The sequence below is a fragment of the Vigna radiata genome, chromosome 6, assembly GCF_000741045.1.
Source record: "Vigna radiata var. radiata cultivar VC1973A chromosome 6, Vradiata_ver6, whole genome shotgun sequence".
NCBI lineage: Eukaryota > Viridiplantae > Streptophyta > Magnoliopsida > Fabales > Fabaceae > Vigna > Vigna radiata.
In genome coordinates this window covers 2,907,937-2,927,042 of record NC_028356.1, presented here as the reverse complement: position 1 = coordinate 2,927,042, position 19,106 = coordinate 2,907,937, and the positions used below count along the sequence as shown (strand labels likewise).

Here is a 19,106-nt window from a genome sequence, read left to right as displayed (position 1 = left end):
TGAAAATCTAAGTTAAGCCAATGAAATTGAACCTTAAAATGTTTTTTTATTTTTCATAATTAAATTTGTTTTTAATCTGGCTTGAACCATTTTTCTTTCAAGTTAAAATGTTCTTACATATCTTGAAGAAACTATTTGCACATGCAAGTTGTTTGGAAACTATTTTTTAATGTTATCACGATCATGAGATTTTTTTAATAGTCACTTTTACCAATTTTTAAACTTTTTTTTTTAACTTAGGAATATGATTTGTTCATATCCAACTTATTTCTTTTGGTAGTTTAATTAAAAAGCCTAATCACTAGTAAAACAGAATTTAGAATATAAGACAAGCACTTTTCTTTGCCATATCTTATTCTTCACATCATCATATTAAGACTGACAATTTTTTTAAATAAAATAAATTGCATACTTAATTTCTTTGACTCTGTGTCAAATAATTCACATCTACTCTGATTCTGAAAATAAATATATACACCTTTCTAATATTTTTAATAAAATTATATATATATATATATATATATATATATATATATAATTTTTTATTAAAAAGTTGAGGAGTTTATATTAAAGTACTCAATTTTTATTAATTTCTATTTAAAATTGATTTAATTTTATATTTTTAAGTAAATAAGAAATGAGAGTGTCACACTTAAAAAAATACAAAAATTAAGTTTTTTATTAGAATAAAAAAAATCCATTAAATGATAAGAAATATGAATATTATTTTACTAATAATATTTATATGAGTGTTTATTTTAAAATTAGTGTTATTGGATACAATTTAGGAAAGATAAATTTTATTTTTTCTTTGATAATAAATATAAAGTGATAACACAAATAAATAAATAAACAACTGTATTACCAAAATGAAAAGGATATTGCATGCTTTACATAAACAATCAAATTATCGGGTTGAAAAGAAAGATCAACTAAAGTTTCATCTAGAAATTGAACTTCAATACAAATTGATAAATAATTCATATTAATAATGGAACTTGTTTTTCCTTTTCCATAAGCAATAGCTATATCAAAATTATTTCTATATATGCTAATAGATAGACAGACAGTTGATAATTCCTCATTAACATCTTGATAAAAAAAAATTAGGAGATATAGAAATAATTTTAAAAATATAAGAGATTTAAAAAGAATCTCTAACTAGAAATTTCAAAAAGAAAATCAATGATAAAGTTATAAAAGCTTAAAGTCAAATGCTAACAGTAAACAAAGACTTTGTGCTAATAATGATAGTGATCATAATTCTGTAACAATGGAGAATCAAAAGTGGAATTGATACAGAATTGTACTATAACACAAGCTTCTATTCTTTGCATAGAGTACAATGAGGAAGCATTATCAATTTAAGGGACTCCACAAATGCCAAACACAAACAAAAGTGGTTTTGTTGGGTTTGCTTCATTCTGATTTTTGATGTAAACTAAAATAGAATAATGGTACATCAATGTATAAATAAGAAATAATAATAAATTAATTAAAAATAAAATAGAAAAATAATATATTTAACATTTTTTTAAATTAATACATATAAATCATATATATTATTATTAATAGGTTTAATAGTACTTATGGTCTCTATTTTGGTAAGGAAAGTTCCATTTGGTCTTAATTTTTTTTTAGGGTTTAATGTTGTTCTAAAGAATGTAATTTATGTTAAATTTAGTCATTTTTGCAAACGCGGTATAAATTGCTAATGGCAGACAGTCCAGTGTGCAATAAGTGACAGATCACCCTTGTCACGTCATCATCATCTCCGCAAAAACACTATTCTCCATCAATCTTCATCTTATTCAACCATCGCGAAGCTGTTTTTCAAACCTGTAAGTAGAAATAAACAAAATCGCAGACAAGCAACCACAAGCCAAATTCGCATTGCCACGCTCCTGCATTTCGAAACCCGTTCAATTTTCCTCTCGCGGCGGCATAGGTGTAAGGAAGCCTTCCCCCTTACATTCAGAAACCGTAATTTTTTGGGTGGAGAAGGGACTGCCACGTGGCAGTCTTTCATTGGCTGCATCATGTTTTAGTCAAGGCAGGTCAGCACTGATATGTATAGCTGGACTGTTTGTCGTTAACGATTTAAACGACATTTACAAAAAGGAATAAAATGAATATAAATTACATTCTTTAGGATGACATTGAACCGAAAAAAAAACTAGGACCAAATCGAGCTTTTCTGACCAAAATAGAAACCATCGATGCTATTAAGCCTTATTAATATAATCTATAAATACTCGAGTTACATTAAATTGTTAATAATTTATCGAAGACAAAATATATATTTTACATATAATTTTTTTCTTGTAAATCATTATAAAGAATGAATTTTTAATATCTAGTTAACAAAGACGTCATTATTGAAGAATTACTATAATAAACTAACAAAAGTCATCTTTGTCATAAAAAAAATATATATATAAACATATCAAATACAATGATAATATAAGAGAAATTAGAAAAGACAATAGCGAAAAAATCATTAATAAATATAAGAGACACACTTTTATATTTATTTAATATATAATATAAAAGATAAAATAATGATGAAATGAGAAAGCTATATACGAAAGAAAGTATAATTAGTGTTCTTTGAGTGTGGTGAGGTCAACAATTTAAAAGTGTAATATTTTTTGTGAGTAATTGAAGAGCAATGGTGGATAAGGGCAGCTTAAAAGATTGAGACATTAGAAAAGGAAGCTTTTTTTGTTGGGTGTGTGAAGTGGGCAACGTGGCTGATAGAAAGCATTGTTAGAAAATAGCCCCTGCAATGGATGCAGTGAGTTAGCACAATAGGGAATGAAATGTACTGCAAAAGTGGTTCCCTTTGGGATAGATACATATGACTTTGGTGGATCTTTCTCAGTGGGTGTTTTGGATTTACTCAAAGGATTAATCTTTTTTGGTTAATCTGAATGAACATTAGAAATGCCAAATTCGTAAGTGACGATAATGTCTGAAAAAGTTGTTTTTAACTGTGAAGTAAATATTTGTTGGATGATTTAAACATAATATTGTGTTTGGTTAATTGGATTGATATTTGCACTAAGGCAAACAATCTTTTGGTAGTTGTTCCCTAAAGTTTCAACATCTGATCCATCAAAGCCCCACCACTACCCCACATATTTCTCCATATAAAATTATCTCTTTCTTTCTCTATCAACCTATCAACCACATGCCAAAACACTCATCTTTATTTCTATATCATTCTTATTGCCACTTTTACTAGCTTTTTTTCTTTGTTTTTTTTTGCACTCCTAAATTTTGCTGGTTTATACTTATAATGTTTATATAGATATCGTTAGAATAGATTTCAACCATGACTCTGATATTATATTAAGAAGTGGAGTTTAAATCTAGTTTAATTCTACAAAACCAACTTCTAAGATAAGGTTTGCACTTCACTTATATTTTATAATTTAATCTTATTTCAAATTGACGTGGGACTTTCAACAAAATATTATATAATAACCATTTTTGAAAACTCAATTATGTTGCATTTGCTTGAAAGGTGATCGAATTCATCCTTTGTCCATGAAACTTCCTTTGGTGTAATGGCATGGTCGGTTATCATAACATCTCTTTTATTTGTTTGGTTTCACTATAGTTAAGAGAATGACGAGTGATGTACCCTTCCGGAGGATTCGACTCATCACTTGTTGCTTTTGTGCTCAATTTATTTGCTAGGAGGCAGCTCGTAAATGGGATCACAATTTTCATACTTTCTGCATTGGTTTAAAGGTCACCATGAGTTGTTAAGTCAGTGTATGACCAGATTTGGAATTCCGTAAGTGTAGATATTTTTCTACTAAATTTTGAATTGGATTATGATATTTTGACAATTTTTTTACAATAGGACACGTGTCATCAATTTATTGGTCTGTTTGAATTTATGTTTAAAAAAATATTTGAAACAGACCAATCATAAGTTATCATGTATGCGTTGTAAAAAAGCTATTAAAAAAGAATTGTTAAAAAAACTTTTTCCTTTTGAATTTTGGTGTCAATTTCTTTTGATTTCAAAATTTAATTAAATGTTAATTTTTTTATTTATTGGATTTCAAAATCTATTTAAATGTTAATATTATTTTTATTGAATTTTAAAATTTAGTTGTGTGGATATTTTTGTTTATTGACTTTTAAAATTTGAATGAAAAGAAATTTATCGTATCAAATATTATTTACTAAATTTTGAACTTTAATTATGTGTGAATTCTTTTATTCATCTTAAAATTTGGATAAGTGTTAATTTTTTTTGTTTATCAGATTTTAAATTCCTATTACGTGATTTTGTGTGTTAATCAAATTTTGTAATCTAATGAAGTCTTAGATTTCAGATCCCATATCACACATATATTAATAATTTATTTAATATATATTTTGTAAGGGTAAAATGAGAACTGCATCAAAAAATTGGGGTGGAGGACGAAAACAATGAAGTAGAGGAATAAACCCCTTTTTTTCTTTTAAAATGAGTGTCCAATTCAGAACTCTGTTTCAGGCCTCTTAGGTCAAATTTTTGGCTATTGATTTCTGCACTCTCATAATTACTGTTTTCACCACATTAAAATGACTATTTTATATTTTACGGTGTATTTAAACAGTGATTTACAGATTATTAATTTTATGTCCTCCATCGTTAATCGGGTTTAGAAACGACGTGAGTATAGCGATGGCATGGGTACAACAAAAAAAGATATAGTGATAATAATGACAATGATACGGTAAGCAAGAGAGGATATATTAGTCATTTTCTTGCTAATATGAGGTGCAAGAAATAATCATGGGGTGCAGAATGTTAAAACTAATTTTTGCGAAAAAAATCCGGTATGGAGGAGTTTGGGCTGGGTTGGAATTGGGCTTGAACTTCTACAACGGAGATCCATAAGGATTATTCATGCATGAGTTTGGTTTTCCTAGTTTGAGTTCATTAATTTCAGTTCACTAAGATTCAAAAAGTAGTGTGATTTAGATAATGGTATCCATATACTTTTAAGGATTAAAATAATAATAATAAGATAATGAAGTTTAAGAGCTAAAATCACAATATTAAGTTTATTTTAAAATTTGTATATTTAGATATTAGTGTGATAATATCTTTTACTTTCAAAAACTAAAATTGTAGTTTATCCATGTATATTATGTGTAAAAGGCTGAAATAGTAGTTATTGTTATATATTGTATATTTTATAACATTCTTTCACAATTCAAATAATTTACCTTTTATTCCATGAAATATTTCCTTTTCTCTAGTAACTTTTTTTTTCTGTCCCCTTTTCTTATATATTGTAAGAGATCTTATGTACAATCATTTTATATTTTATATTTATTGAAAATACAATTAAAATATATTGTTGTCAATATTTTAATAATATTCCCAATTCAAAGGTCTATTCTATGAGAGAAGCGTACTATAAAATTGAGCATTGAAGTGATGACAGGAATAGTTGTCATTTTGTTGTCATTACTTTGGATCCTTTCTTTAAGGAAGTACTGGAATTGGTTCTTAGCTAAATAACGTGTTATATATAAAATTAAGGAACTAATGAAAAAAATTAGTGATAAAAAAGGTGATTAACTAACAAGCTATATTATTTTTGGACTATAAAATAAGCAAGAAACTGTTTTTTTGGTTTTTCTATTTCAGAAACATATAATCTAGAAGAAAGTTCTAAAGAAACAAGTCTAGCTAATCTGAACACAAGCCTCTTCTATACATGTCTCTCTTCAAATGTCAGCAAAATCAGTGAGAGTTGTTCAATAAAAGCTGATAAACATAATGTGAAGAAGTTCTGATTCTGACTGAGAAGTGCATACTATTCTTGTTGATCAAGGTTACCTGGGTGCAATCTCTTTTTGCCACAGAGAGGAACACCAAAGAGCTTCACAGAACCATTAGGCTCATCACTGGAACTTACCAAAGACTTCTCCATGATATGGCTCTTAGCTGGTCTGATCAAATTTGGAGACTGAGGTGATGATTCCAATTCTACCAGCTTCAGAATAGCACTGCTGCTTCTTTGTTCATAGGAAGCAGGACTTACATGGTTTTGGATGAAATATATGATATCATTGTATAGATTCTTCATGTGAGTGAGTTCTGATAACAGCATGAAGTTCTTTCTTCTCAGTCTCTGGTTGTCCTCAGAAAGTGCTGTTAAGATATCATTGCCTGGCTTAGGAGATGGTAATGGAGGAGTGTCAATCCAACACAGATTCTCATCTGGCTGAAGAAGCTGTGGTGGTTGGTCATGCATATGGTAATGTTGTTGATAAGGGTGAGGGGTTTTCCTCCTGTGGATTTCACATAGAAGGTGCTTAGATCCTTTTCTGAAGTATTCATTTGCAAACTCCCACCTATCAGCAGCTACCTTCTTGAAACCCTGCAAAAAGAGGAAAGGTATATATATAGATATAGATATATATGTGCAGTTTTACAAGCATAAGTCAATCATGAAGCTTGTGTGGCTAGCTAGGCAATCATAACTTATCCTTGTTAGTTCAAATAATGAAGGCAAAAATATGGAGACAAGACCATTGTACTTTTAAGGTTTTATACTACAGAAGATTCCATTTCTCTACTCTTCTGAATAAGAAACTTTGTCAAGAAATGTAGATGGAGTGAAAAATTGTCTTTCAGGAAATCTTAACTTATCAGAAGATAGCACAAAAGCAATGGTGAAGGATATATAGAGAACAAAGAAGTTGTGCATATAGAGAAGACATTATTCTCACATAGGTATTTAGCTGTCTAACAAAGCTTGAGAAGTTGTTGTGCTTGAAATAGTTTGGAAGAAGATCTCTGGCAAACTCTGGGGGCCTTCTCACAACAAAGGTGGTTTCATCATCACCCCAAGACACAATGTGGTCAGTGAGAGGGTCATCAACAAGTTGGTATGTTTTTGTCAGAAAGGGAGCAGGCACAGACTTCTGAGAATCCATGGTGAACACCATGCTGTCTTCACACCTGTCTAGTGTGAAAGCCATCACTGAACCAAAGAGTGCTGCTGCTTTCAATACTATGCTTTGGAGCTCTCCTCTTCATTCACTTTTACAACACCACCAAGTTTTAAAGAACCTCATTCACTCTCTCTCACATTATATTTTGAAAAATGATGCATGCATATACTTATGTGGCTATGCTATTAGACCCTAAAGAGAGATTAACAGATACAGAACAAAAAGTATAATAAATAACACTATGTGATGCTAACAAAGTGTACACTATGCACATATGCAAGTATCATTACTCATAGTTTTATAACTCTGAAACAGAAACATATGACATATTTACTTAAATAACTATTCTTTGTCCGACCCCCCCTCTATCATGTGTGTAGTTAGTTTACTAACTTTAAGAAGCATATGACCATGTCAGTAAAAACAATGTATTTTTCTAGGATAAGCTATAATAAGATCCAATGAGCTATTAATTAGCTATTGATTGTTCTCTGGGATGCAGTGGTGGTGGGTTGTGATGCTTCTAGAGATGTGAGCTACTTTCTATTTTTATTTTGGAGTGATTCCAGTGGGATATATATATATATATACACACACATATGCATACAATATTCTCCAAAATTTGGAGAGAAGGTGCATGAGGGCATATTAATTAATCAAAACTTAAAATGTACTGAGATGGGTTGCAAGATCAGTTCATTTGAGTTTGAAGTTAAAAAAGTTTGAAGGCTGCATAATACAGTGATCTTTTGTTCTGTGGATACAAAGATCTCATGTCCTCCGCAAATTCCTAGAATAATAATTAAAATTGGAAGGTGATATTTTAAGTATTTTTGTCTGTATGACACACACTATTGTGTGGAACTGAAACTTGGAAGGTTGTGATAGTCCTCTAAATTAAAAAGAAAATATGCTTACTTTTATGTATATTCATTGGCCCACTATTATATCAATGTCAGAAGTTGTTCAATTTGTTGGTCCCTCCCTCTCCTCCACCCTCGTCTTTACTTGGAAACTAGAACCAAAGCCTGCTGTGCTGTATATTTTTTTGTCCAATAAAAGAGGAGATATTCTCAACTCTTCTCAAGCTTTTTGAATGTGTAACACAGAAGCCATTTCTTAATTAGACTGGTTTGTTCTGTATTCAATGTTAATCAGATGAGTTCCTTTGAATGATACCTTTGTATAATTTCCATCCACCCTTTTGTTTTTTGAATAACGAATGATTCTTTCAAGTGATCAATTTTGGAACACATCACTCCACATTAGTTGTGGAAATAAAGGATAAAAATTGTGCTTCAAATACTAAAAGTTAAATGAACTATCTTTATACATATATAGCACTATTCTTTATTTATGATCACCATCAAATATTGTTATCTTAACAATAATTGAAGGTTATGGTTTACACAGAAGCTATGACAGGTTAATCTCACAACAATCTCATTCAAATAAAGTACTAATAAGGATTGATGGGATAGAAACTTTCTTAGATCACCCAAATCATGACTTTTTGATTTCCAGCATGAGAAAAGTGTCTCAGAAACCAGAAAAGATAAACACTGTTGAAGAATTATGTGGTTGTAATTTCCCTTTTTCTCAGCTATGATATCCATCCCACCCTTTATTTTCTGAAGAAATACCTTTTTCTTATTTCATAGGGATATTTGTGGGGATCACTGTTGGGTTGGGATCACGAGGGTCACCATTTTAAATCTTTTCCCACTACAGCTATACGTCAAAGTTTGCCTCTTGTACATAACTATAGAACATGATAGAAAATGAGTTTATTATATAATTGTAAGTCTCAAAGTGCTTTGTACCTAGTTTTCAAGGTAGAACATTCTGACCTTTATTCATTTTTGTACAATCCAAAGCACACCCGTGACCTACACATACAGAAGTAGCTCCTTCTACTCATCAATCATGGAATAATGTATTTATATATACACTGCACAATTATTATGAGTGAATCTTCTGTCATTTGACTAGATAAGGTATGTACATATATTTCAATTTTCAATGCTGCCTCTAATCACATATGCATGAGAGAAGGAAGAAAATGATCTTGTGCACAACCTTCTAGCTCTAGATTCCATTGTTGGAGAGGTCACATTCATATCACTCTCTTTCTACTTTCTTTCTTTCTTTTCACATTCTTCTCTTCTTTCTCACTTTTATTACTTTGAAAATGTATGTGTTGAAATTAAGAACTGTAAGCATGCTTTTGAATCTTGAATTTTTTTGATACTGTTTGGTGGTCAATGTGTAGTTAGGAAGCCTCTAAAATACCCTGCATCACTGCTAAGAATCTGAAAGCTTCAAATAATGTTTCAATAAGGAGAAGATTCTAATAATATTACAAATTAATGTTACCAACGTACACCTACAGTTTCCAGTAGAAATGGGCAATGTATGTTGTTGCATCACATGATCCATCTCCATCCATGTGACCCACTGCATGCCTTTTTAAAGAGAAAGAGAGAGAGGGTTTTGTCTTTTATGTATCATGCACAAATCTAAATGCATAACATGTGAATATCAGCATGTTGCAACTAAATTAATATACAGAAGATGCCTCCAAAAGTCACTATTATTGGATTAATTAACAAAAAGGGAAGGTTTGAAATGCTTAGAGGTTTTGTAAAAGTTAACACTCAGGTTAATTAAATTCCATGATTGCACTCTTGAAATTTGAAGAACAGAAACTGTGTCTCTTTATATATATATGTATATGTGTGTGTGTGTGAGAGAGAGAGTTCTTTTTCTGCTTTTACACTGAAAATATCTCTAAACTGAAAGTTAAACACTAATTCTTTGGTGAAGATCATTGAAGTGAGTGTTGCAGTTCTAACAAAGTAATTTTATTATGTAAAATGAGAAATTGAAATCTGACAACATGCACCCACAAGTGTACCTTTAATGGAGGGGATAAACAACCTTACAAAGAAAAGGTGGAAGATAGCTAGAAGCACGAACTCAATGCATAAAAAACCTTATTAGCCCCAAAATATGCTTTTGTCCAGATTTGGTTGCATCAGTGTAGTATTTGTATACACATGCACAGTTAACTACTGTACTTTATTAATTACTATTTCAAACCTTCGATTAAAATAAACAAGATAAAAACTATCATGATTAAGGATGTTATACATATCTATTCTGAGAAACTTAATCATGTCTATTTTTTTTCAATAAACTTCAGAACTAGTACCAGAAGAATGAAGAGCAGCAGTAATCTACAGTAGTTAAGTTAAGAGACTTTGATGTACACTTTGACATATGATGAAATTTTGAATATCTTACCAAAGGGTCATTTTCTTTTTCTGGTGAAGTTAATAAGGTAAGCATTCTCTAAGAAGGGCAGATAACTGAATATGGAATGAAAAATGATTATATCATGTTATACTGATATATATAGTGGAAGGATATTATTTTTATTTTTGAAAAGAAAATCTTAGTGGGAGGGTTAATAAAGTGATATGAATGATATGTGGTTCCTTGTATGGAGTGGCTCATCAGTGGATGAAGAATTCAGCACCACATCTCAGGGAAATGATGAAAATTCACATGCGGAGGACAATGGTAGGAAGCTTTAGTCTATCAAGCATTTATATGTAAAGTAATTGCTCCTATTACTTGGATTTTTGCATCGTTACCCCTCATGCATTTGTCTCTAAAGTGTGGTTACGTTTACACTATGTATATGTATATCTATCTCTCTTTTTCATTATAAATGAGAAAAATAAGATTAACTTAATTAGTTTAAAATGTTAGTGTTGTTTATTGAAAGTTGTTTAGTTTTAGAATATGAACAAGGAATTGTCAGAAGCAGTGATCAGCACAGGAAGTAACAGTTTTCCTTTCTCTTTTTTCTCTGAAGAACTTTGTTATATAGAGAGGGCATAGAAAAGGTGAAAAAGTGATGGATAGTGGAGAGAGAGAGAGAGAGAGGCTGCCTAGGAAAGACAACAATTTAGGTGAAGCAGTGTGGAGAGAAGAAAGCATTAGAAAAAATGAAGGATGGTGGTCTATATAAAAGTGAATGGAAAGGGCAATTTCATATAGGCTTTTTTTCCAACCAACCTTTCACTCTCTTCCATGTCTGCATGCATACATTTTGTTCTCTAATCTTTACCAATTGCCCTTTTGTTTTTTGTTTTTTCCTCGTGACAGTCAAAGTGCTGCAGTAATGCATTTCTGCAATGGAAAGTATGCATGCCATTTTAATTCCATTCTTCCAATTTCTCTCCCATGCCAAGGATTTTTTATTTTTCTTCACCTTTTTAGAGTACACATACAACATTTGACTCCTTTTCTTTTTCCAAACATATTAAAGAAAAAAGTGATCACAATTAATAGAAATGAATGGTAAGTATTATCATTAAATATTAAGATCCTTTCTTTACGACTTTATATATATATATATGTTCTTTGTTATCCACCTTATGTACTAACATAATCATATATAAATATGATATATTAATGTTTTAATCTTTTCAAATAATATTTTGATTGAATTCCACAAACATAAATTTGCTTACGTTGAAGAGAGGGTTTTTTTTTTTGTCAATTTTTAGAAATTCTTAAGATTTGCATTAAAATATTATTTTTAATTGTAAGGATTCATGTAACGACTCATTAAAAATACTTTAGATATATTTTACCGTCATTCATTAAATAATTTTTGAAAATTTTAAATTATTAGTTATTTTCGACATTATATTTTCATCTTTTTTTCCTTTTAAATCACATGTACATATCCACTTAAATAATTATATTTGTCTCTTTTTTACATCAAATTTGTTTTCCTTTTCCCAATTTTTAAATATTGTTCTCAGATTAATTGATGCACTTTTTTACCTTAAATTAGATAACATTATCTTAAAAATGATTTAATTTTAATTAATTATCTATTAAAAACGACGCATGTTTTCCTCTTTAATTATACCTGAACCCACTTTCTAAATATAGTTTATAATCGTATATTTTGTTTAAACATTTTTCTATTTGATGTTCTATGTACATTTAGAATATCTGTATAATATAATATATGATAAACTTGCGGGTTCCCTTTAATACAAAACCCTAACTTTATGAAAAGTAAAATTACATTCTTGTGCACCTAATCACGTCCCAATTGACTACATCGTGGGCAAATCAGAAAGTAAAATCTACACATTGAGTTAAATATCTGTTATCAAACCTGTGTAATGTAAGAACAAGTTATAATAATCTTTGGTATTGACGTGTGGGGAACGGGAAGTTGTAGTACTACATCGCGTTTGAGCTATGTGTGAAAACGAGTAGTACAACATTGTACTCTAACACAACCCCTTAATCTTTTTTGTGAGAAGTACTTCGGTGTAGTACATTCAAACCTAGCAGTACCAGGATAACTTGAGGCTATATATTTCATTCAATGAAATTGGATAAACCCATTACATTGAGTTTAAGGTAAAGACATTTCCCAAATATGTCGAGGTAGAGGGGTTCTACAGGGTCGTCCTGAGATCACATGAAACGTATTCAGAATGTTTGGCTCATGTGTTCTCAGGTCGCCCCTGCTGAACTTTTCTCTACAGGAATACCGCATTGGCGTCCAACTGCAACCGATTGAAGATGCACTTAGCAAATGTTGAAAACGGAGCAAGGGAAAAAGAATGTAGACCGAAATTCCTATTCTATGCATGAATGTTGTTCAGGTAATTAAGCTATATGATGATTCTCTTATATGTTCATGAAATTGCATATTTCAGCCTTACCTTTTAAAATAAAACAAACAAATAAGGATACAAATAACCAACATATCATGAATTCAATCTTGCTAAGAACTAAGCAGTAACTATAAATTAAACTAGAATCTCAACGGATGAATCAATGACTAGGAGCTCGTCTGTAAGTTTCTTCCAAACTCCGCCTACTATGAGACATCCTTTGCCCCCTTGCAGTGGTAATTCATTGTTTAGTTCACCAAATTCTTCGGTCTTTCTCATCTTCTTAACAGTAGAATTATCAAGTTGCAGAAGGTCTATTGTGGCATCTCTCTTGGCACCTTGTGGGGTCAATTTCCAATTCTCTTCCTTTTCCCATATTTGATCTTGTTCTTCACTGTCAATAATGTCAACAACGGGAAGACAACCAGATGACACTTGATTCTGTTTTTCATTGTTGATAATGTCAAGAACGGGAAGACGGCCGGATGATCCAACAGCACGGGGCAACATTCCAATTGGACATGGGTTCCATGATTTTGCCAAAGTCCATGTCTGTGATTTTTTAGTGTCACAATCCGACGCCTTTGGGGTTTTATTTTTCGTAACCTGATGCTTAACTAACTCTAGCTGTTTAGCTGCTTCATGTATAGATTTTTCAAATTGGAAAATGTTATTTGAAGTTAATAAAGAGCTTTGATCATCTGCTTGCTCTAAATTCCACAAACTAATGCGAGAGAACTTTTTAACTTTCTCCATCAAGTAGTTGTCATCCATCAATTCTGTGAGCTGAACTGCTGAATCCATGAGCTGCTTGTTGCAAAGTTGTGATATTAGAAGACATCTATGAACAAGTCCAAGGAAAACTCCTCTTGGCATATTTGCTGCTGCAGAAGGAACTCTACTGAGAATTCCAACAAGCCATGCAAACAAAGAAGAAAGCCGAAACTCTGTCCTTGATTGTAAAATCCCCATATTTGGGTTATCTACCAAAGTTTTTAAAAGAATGGAACGATTTGAGATCAATATTGAAGAAATTAAGCAATCTAAAGTCAAGTGCTAAGTAAGAGAACAGACACCCAAACAAAAATGAAGGACAAAAATAAATTGATTCAATATCTGACTTCTTGTGGACTTAAGGCGGAAGCTATACCTAAGGGAATCCAATAAAAAAAGCATTTCCATCAGTAGTACATTGCAAAAGCCCTAGAAAGTATATGGCATTTAATAAGTAACTGAACATGATATCAAAGAAGAAAAGCACACAGGAAAGATACATCCCAAGTACCCCAAAACAAACAGATATTAAACTTCAACCAGAAACTCTACATAATGAAAAGGGGTGCTGTACAAGGAAAAAAATGCAACCAACCTTCGTGCTTTATATCTTCCCGAGTCTCGATCATATCAAGGACTTCCTTCAGAAGATTCAGAAGTAATTCTGGTTCCTTATCGCACAGTTTAAGTATGACAAGCTTCCAATCAGCCAAAACCTTCTCTGTGGTTGGACCAATAGAAACATCGTCTGCCTTCTCCTCCAACTCTGAGGAACTTAAAGCTTTAAGAAGATACTCCAACAAAACAGAAACAATCTCTGAAGAAAAGGAGGAATATAATTGAAGAACATATTTCAAGATCTTCTTGATCTGCTTCTTAGATCCTGAAAGCATTGCAATTCACAAGTAATTAGGTCATGGATACCCTGAAATAATAATGAAAACTGAAGTTACTCTACAACAAATTAGTTCAGCATCACTTATTTTTCAGAGTAAGATAAGAATACCCAATATATCATATTATATATTAAGAATCTCATCTATTTGGTCGCTCAGCTTTAAGGAAATCCAACACTTGAGTTTCTTATGAAAGAAAAAAAGATGAGATGGTCAGGAGTCCTCATAAAACAGAACAACCACGATAAAGAAGGAAATAACACCCACTGAAAAACAGAAAACCATAATAAACTAAGGAACTCTCAAAAATCAAGATGTGATTTGAAGACCAGAAAGAGACCAAGAAAACAACAGTATCCTGTAAAAGTGGTTAAGTAGAAACAAATGGTGTTGCATCCTTTCTTTTCCAATTTTTTTTTTTAGTTACATGGTCTTCAGACACAATTTTAAAGTATGTCTTGCCCTATATCCCTCTGCAACCCATTCTCCTTTTACACACACAAATACAACAAATAAGTTTTATTGGATTAAGAAATTTGAACAATATAATACCTCCAGTTCGTGAAGGTTTACTCTTCCAATTCATAAGAGACAATAGTTTATTTCGCCCAAAAAGCAATTCACTCTGTTTGACCCCTTTAAAAGAGAAAATATACAAGACGTCAGAATTTTCTAGACACAAAAGAAATGGCAAGTACATGCTTTAAAACAAAAAATCTATCCCAACAGCTGACTATAGACAAAATACTTGCCATGAAATAAATAAAATATTATCACAAGGTGGTAAGCACATGAAGCAAAAAATTAAATGTTTCACTTTAATGTGAGCAAAAATCCATAATTTCCAAAAGAAACTGTATCAAGAAGTAGATGTTTGTAGGGTTCTGCAGACAAGTATAATAACCCTACTTCATATGTTGGACACATCTATACAAGCTAGAACTAAATTGATATAATATAATAGAAAAATGAGGACTTGCTTTTTAAAAAGCAACGAGCTTGTAAAAAAGTTATAATAGGAGTTGCTCTTCAAAAGATATTACTGGAAGAAAAATATGCAGTTGAATGTCATCTTACTGTTATTGTTCGTATAAACACTATAGTTAACTTGTATAGTTTACAAATGTACTGTACAGCTTCTTAATTTCTTTGTACAGCTGTCAGTTCTTATAACAGCTAGTAGTAAACTACATCTATAAATACATCTTGTATGCAATCTAAAAACAATACTACACCATGAACTTTACATCCAATAATAAAAATTCCTTGACATGTGTTACCCTTACTATTATACTACAAAAATTTATTCTTTATATTTAAATTAACTACGTACCTCAAGTTAAAGCAAGTGAATGGGAAAAAATAAAACAAGCCATGAGTATAAAATTAAATTGGTATACAGGTTATCACTTTAATCTTTTTCACTTTAATCTTTTTCTTGGTATATCACATTCTGAAAATGAACAGAAAGCAACAAGGACATCATTGTTTCTTTAATTACTCTTACAATATTTATTATTTCTGATGTGAGAGGAATTGGAATATCAGTGACCAGGATGGAAGAACACTAGATTACCAAGAAAAAAATAAACTAGATTCAAAAGGTTTAATATCATGCATCCTAAACACAGAATACGCGATCCACAAAATAATGGGGCAAAGGACTTCCAACCATCAAATTTTTGTATTGGGCTTTCAACATTAAATCACATACTTTCCCACGTGCATAAGTTTCATGCACTTAAATGAAACAGAAAATAGGAAAACAGAAGTTTCAACCTAAATATCTCTCATTCCACATAGAATTGAAGATATTTGACTTCAAATAAACATGTGCAAGACAATGACTAAAGTCAAAATATGATGAAAATGAAAATTGCTTACGGACGTTTTCCCTTTAGCTGTGAAGAACTAGACTGGACACTCCCATTGACTTTCAAGAAGATAGCTAATTCACGAATCTTAGACTTAATTTCTTTCTTGACTTCTGTTATTCCTTCACCTTGAAAAGGAATTGCTTTGCTCTGAGGCTCCCAATAATAAGATTTTAACCAATCAAGTGCCTGAAATTATTACCAAACATTAGATGAGTTTGGAGATAAACATACATGTTAAGAATATGGGAAGAAATTGTCCACAATGAAGTAAGAGAAAACTATTCAATCATGGATATATTAAAATTCAATTTGAAAATGTAAAAATGAAGTGTGCATTATTCTGAAGATGATTATAACAACAAACTACAAAGTAGACTTCAAATATCACTTTCTGCCATGACAATGCCAAGCTGGCACATAGAAAGTGATAGAATAATTAACTAGTTCTTACTTACAGTCCTGAAAAGTCTAAAAGTAGATTTTACCAAGGTCCTGTGACAATATCATTATCTGAGTTAGAGTATAGAGTATAACTTGGATAATTAATGGTTCTGGTTATCATTTGAATTGAATCATCATAATGTTATATAATTAAACAATAAACAATGTAAAAGAAATGTACAAAGGAGGAAAAAATTAATGTGCCATTGCAAATGTAGCATATATTTCAGTGAATACATGCATGTACTCAGTCTTTTGATACCATTACAAGAGCAACAATACTTTCTTTCATATATTAAAACTATTATAGTACAGTTACACAAGGACATTGAGAAAGAAAATTCAGTCCAGTCCTTTCCTGAAAGCCAAAAATTTAACCCCAACCATGGACTACACCCACGTGTTAAGAATTTAATTACAAAATAGCCTATAGATTGTTGAGAGACAGATAATCAATCAAACTGAAATGAACTGTACAGACCTTGACAGAAGCAGTACGAACAATCTTAAGTGATGGAAGTTCACGGTGTGATCCCTCTGCAATTACAGCAATAAATAAGAAAAAAGGCATGGCCGCCCATAATGAAATGAAAGAAACAATGATGTGAAGTTTTTTGACATTTGACCAGTATGAAGATCATGTCCCATTCTATCAGCGAGACAAAAACAATAATTAACAAGGGCAGGAGGAGACTTGTTCACCATGTCGAATATCAATCAGCATGCGCGGAATACCAATTGCATCAGCTGCCACTGCAATCGATGCCACTTCTTTCTTGCGCGTCTTCTCAACAGCACAATTCACAAGCCTTCAAAAGAAAAAACCATTATACTTAGCAAGGAAAAGCTTTCAAAATGTGATTATCAATGGCAAAAAGAAACATAAAAAAGAAAGGCAGAGTAAGCAAACCTCATGATCGCCATGCAATACAGCATAGCAAGCATCTCCTCTGAAAGAGAAGCTTCATTCAATTGATCCTGCCTACAATTAAATCAAACAAAACTGCTTAAAGTTTAACATATACCTAATGTATTATGCATATATATTATTTTTCTAATTTGAAATAGCAAATGTTAATAAGAGGTACAAGAGGAGAGGAGTTAAGGTTACCTGAAATAGGAATCTTTGAGTTGAATTTCGATTATGGAAGCAGTGACTTCGATCAAAACCGGCAGAGAACCTCGACTTCGCCATGTGGATATCTGAAACACAGAAAAGAAAACGCGGTTAGGTTTACAGTTGCACCGTCTTATGAGAAGGAAATTGAGAAACTTACTCGTTTGAGAGCTGATGAAACAGAGTGAGGAGAATTGGAGAAGAGAGCGTGTTTGACGAAGAGCCACTCGTCCCAATTCAACCAAGGCACCAATCTTCGTGCGCTTGATGAAGACGAGGACGATTCTGCAACCACGTTGGCTACTTGTTCGAACCCTAATACCAATGGCGGATCCATCTCAGAGGTGGCGGCGAAGTGTTAACGCACCTTTTAGTCACACTTCCACCGCGGCTATTTCCCTCTTCTTTTCAATCCTAATATTCTCCACGGATTACTTACTCCTTGCTATTATGGTTTTTAAAATTTATACAATATATATTCTATCCGCATTGATATGCATCATATAAAGTGTTGTAAAAACACATTTATAAAATATATAATTTTAATGTTCTATTTGTTAAATTTTATCTTTGATTATTTTTTAAATGATATATTATGATTTATTTTAATTTAAATTATTAGTTTTAATTATTTTTGTTGGTGAAATACATTTTAAAACAATTAAATTAAAAATTAAAGATAAATAATTATATAATATTACATAATAACAAAATAAAATTTTAATCAGAAAATGTGTTATAAATAACATTAATATTAACTACGGAATAACTAGGTATCTTTTAAGAAAATAAAATTAATAATAATAATAATAATAATAATAATAATAATAGTAATAGTAGTAAATTATTTTTATTTGGATAACATAATCTCTTTCAATGGATCTTCCTTCTTAGTCGTTATCCTTTTTTCCAGAAAGGATCAAGCTATGTAGTGTTTTCGAATGACCATAAATGCTTTAAAAGTCAACTTAACTCTAATTTGGATTATCAGGATGATTTTTTCCTTAATTAATCAAATGGTTATTGATTGCTTAAATGTCATGAATAATAGAAAATCATTTATATAAAAGAAAATACAATTAATAATAATTGATGTGAATAATTTATACAATATTATAATTATTTTATTTTCTGTTTATATATGTGTATTTATGTTTATATACTTTTATATTTATATTTTTTTTTTATATTATTCTGATAGCATATTACAAATTCTTTCTTCTGAAACACAAACACACACTTATCATCATTATTTTAATTATCAATTAAAAATGTATGATGTAAAGAAACCTCTGCGGTGAAAAGG

At 31.0% G+C, this 19,106-nt stretch overlaps 2 protein-coding genes across 4 annotated transcripts; both read right to left on the bottom strand.

Annotated features, from left to right (window-relative positions):
• Positions 1-5,592: 5,592 nt before the first annotated feature.
• LOC106764403 (heat stress transcription factor B-4b) lies at positions 5,593-7,365 on the bottom strand. The gene is made up of 2 exons (XM_014648689.2): positions 6,754-7,365; positions 5,593-6,401 (listed from the first exon to the last, which is right to left on the bottom strand). The coding sequence occupies exons 1-2, from the start codon at positions 7,003-7,005 to the stop codon at positions 5,835-5,837; spliced, it is 819 nt and encodes a 272-aa protein (XP_014504175.1). The 5' UTR covers positions 7,006-7,365; the 3' UTR covers positions 5,593-5,834.
• A 5,310-nt stretch (positions 7,366-12,675) lies between these two features.
• LOC106765146 lies at positions 12,676-18,245 on the bottom strand. 3 transcript variants are annotated; one of them, XM_014649656.2, is made up of 9 exons: positions 17,961-18,245; positions 17,795-17,886; positions 17,594-17,665; positions 17,386-17,492; positions 17,165-17,220; positions 16,254-16,428; positions 14,918-15,001; positions 14,065-14,352; positions 12,676-13,678 (listed from the first exon to the last, which is right to left on the bottom strand). In XM_014649656.2, the coding sequence occupies exons 1-9, from the start codon at positions 18,135-18,137 to the stop codon at positions 12,831-12,833; spliced, it is 1,899 nt and encodes a 632-aa protein (XP_014505142.1). In that variant the 5' UTR covers positions 18,138-18,245; the 3' UTR covers positions 12,676-12,830. The 3 variants fall into 3 exon arrangements, with proteins under 3 accessions (XP_014505142.1, XP_022637637.1, XP_014505143.1); XM_022781916.1 differs by having other exon boundaries at positions 12,676-13,576; XM_014649657.2 differs by lacking the exon at positions 14,918-15,001 and having other exon boundaries at positions 12,831-13,678.
• Between the last annotated feature and the right edge of the window lie 861 nt (positions 18,246-19,106).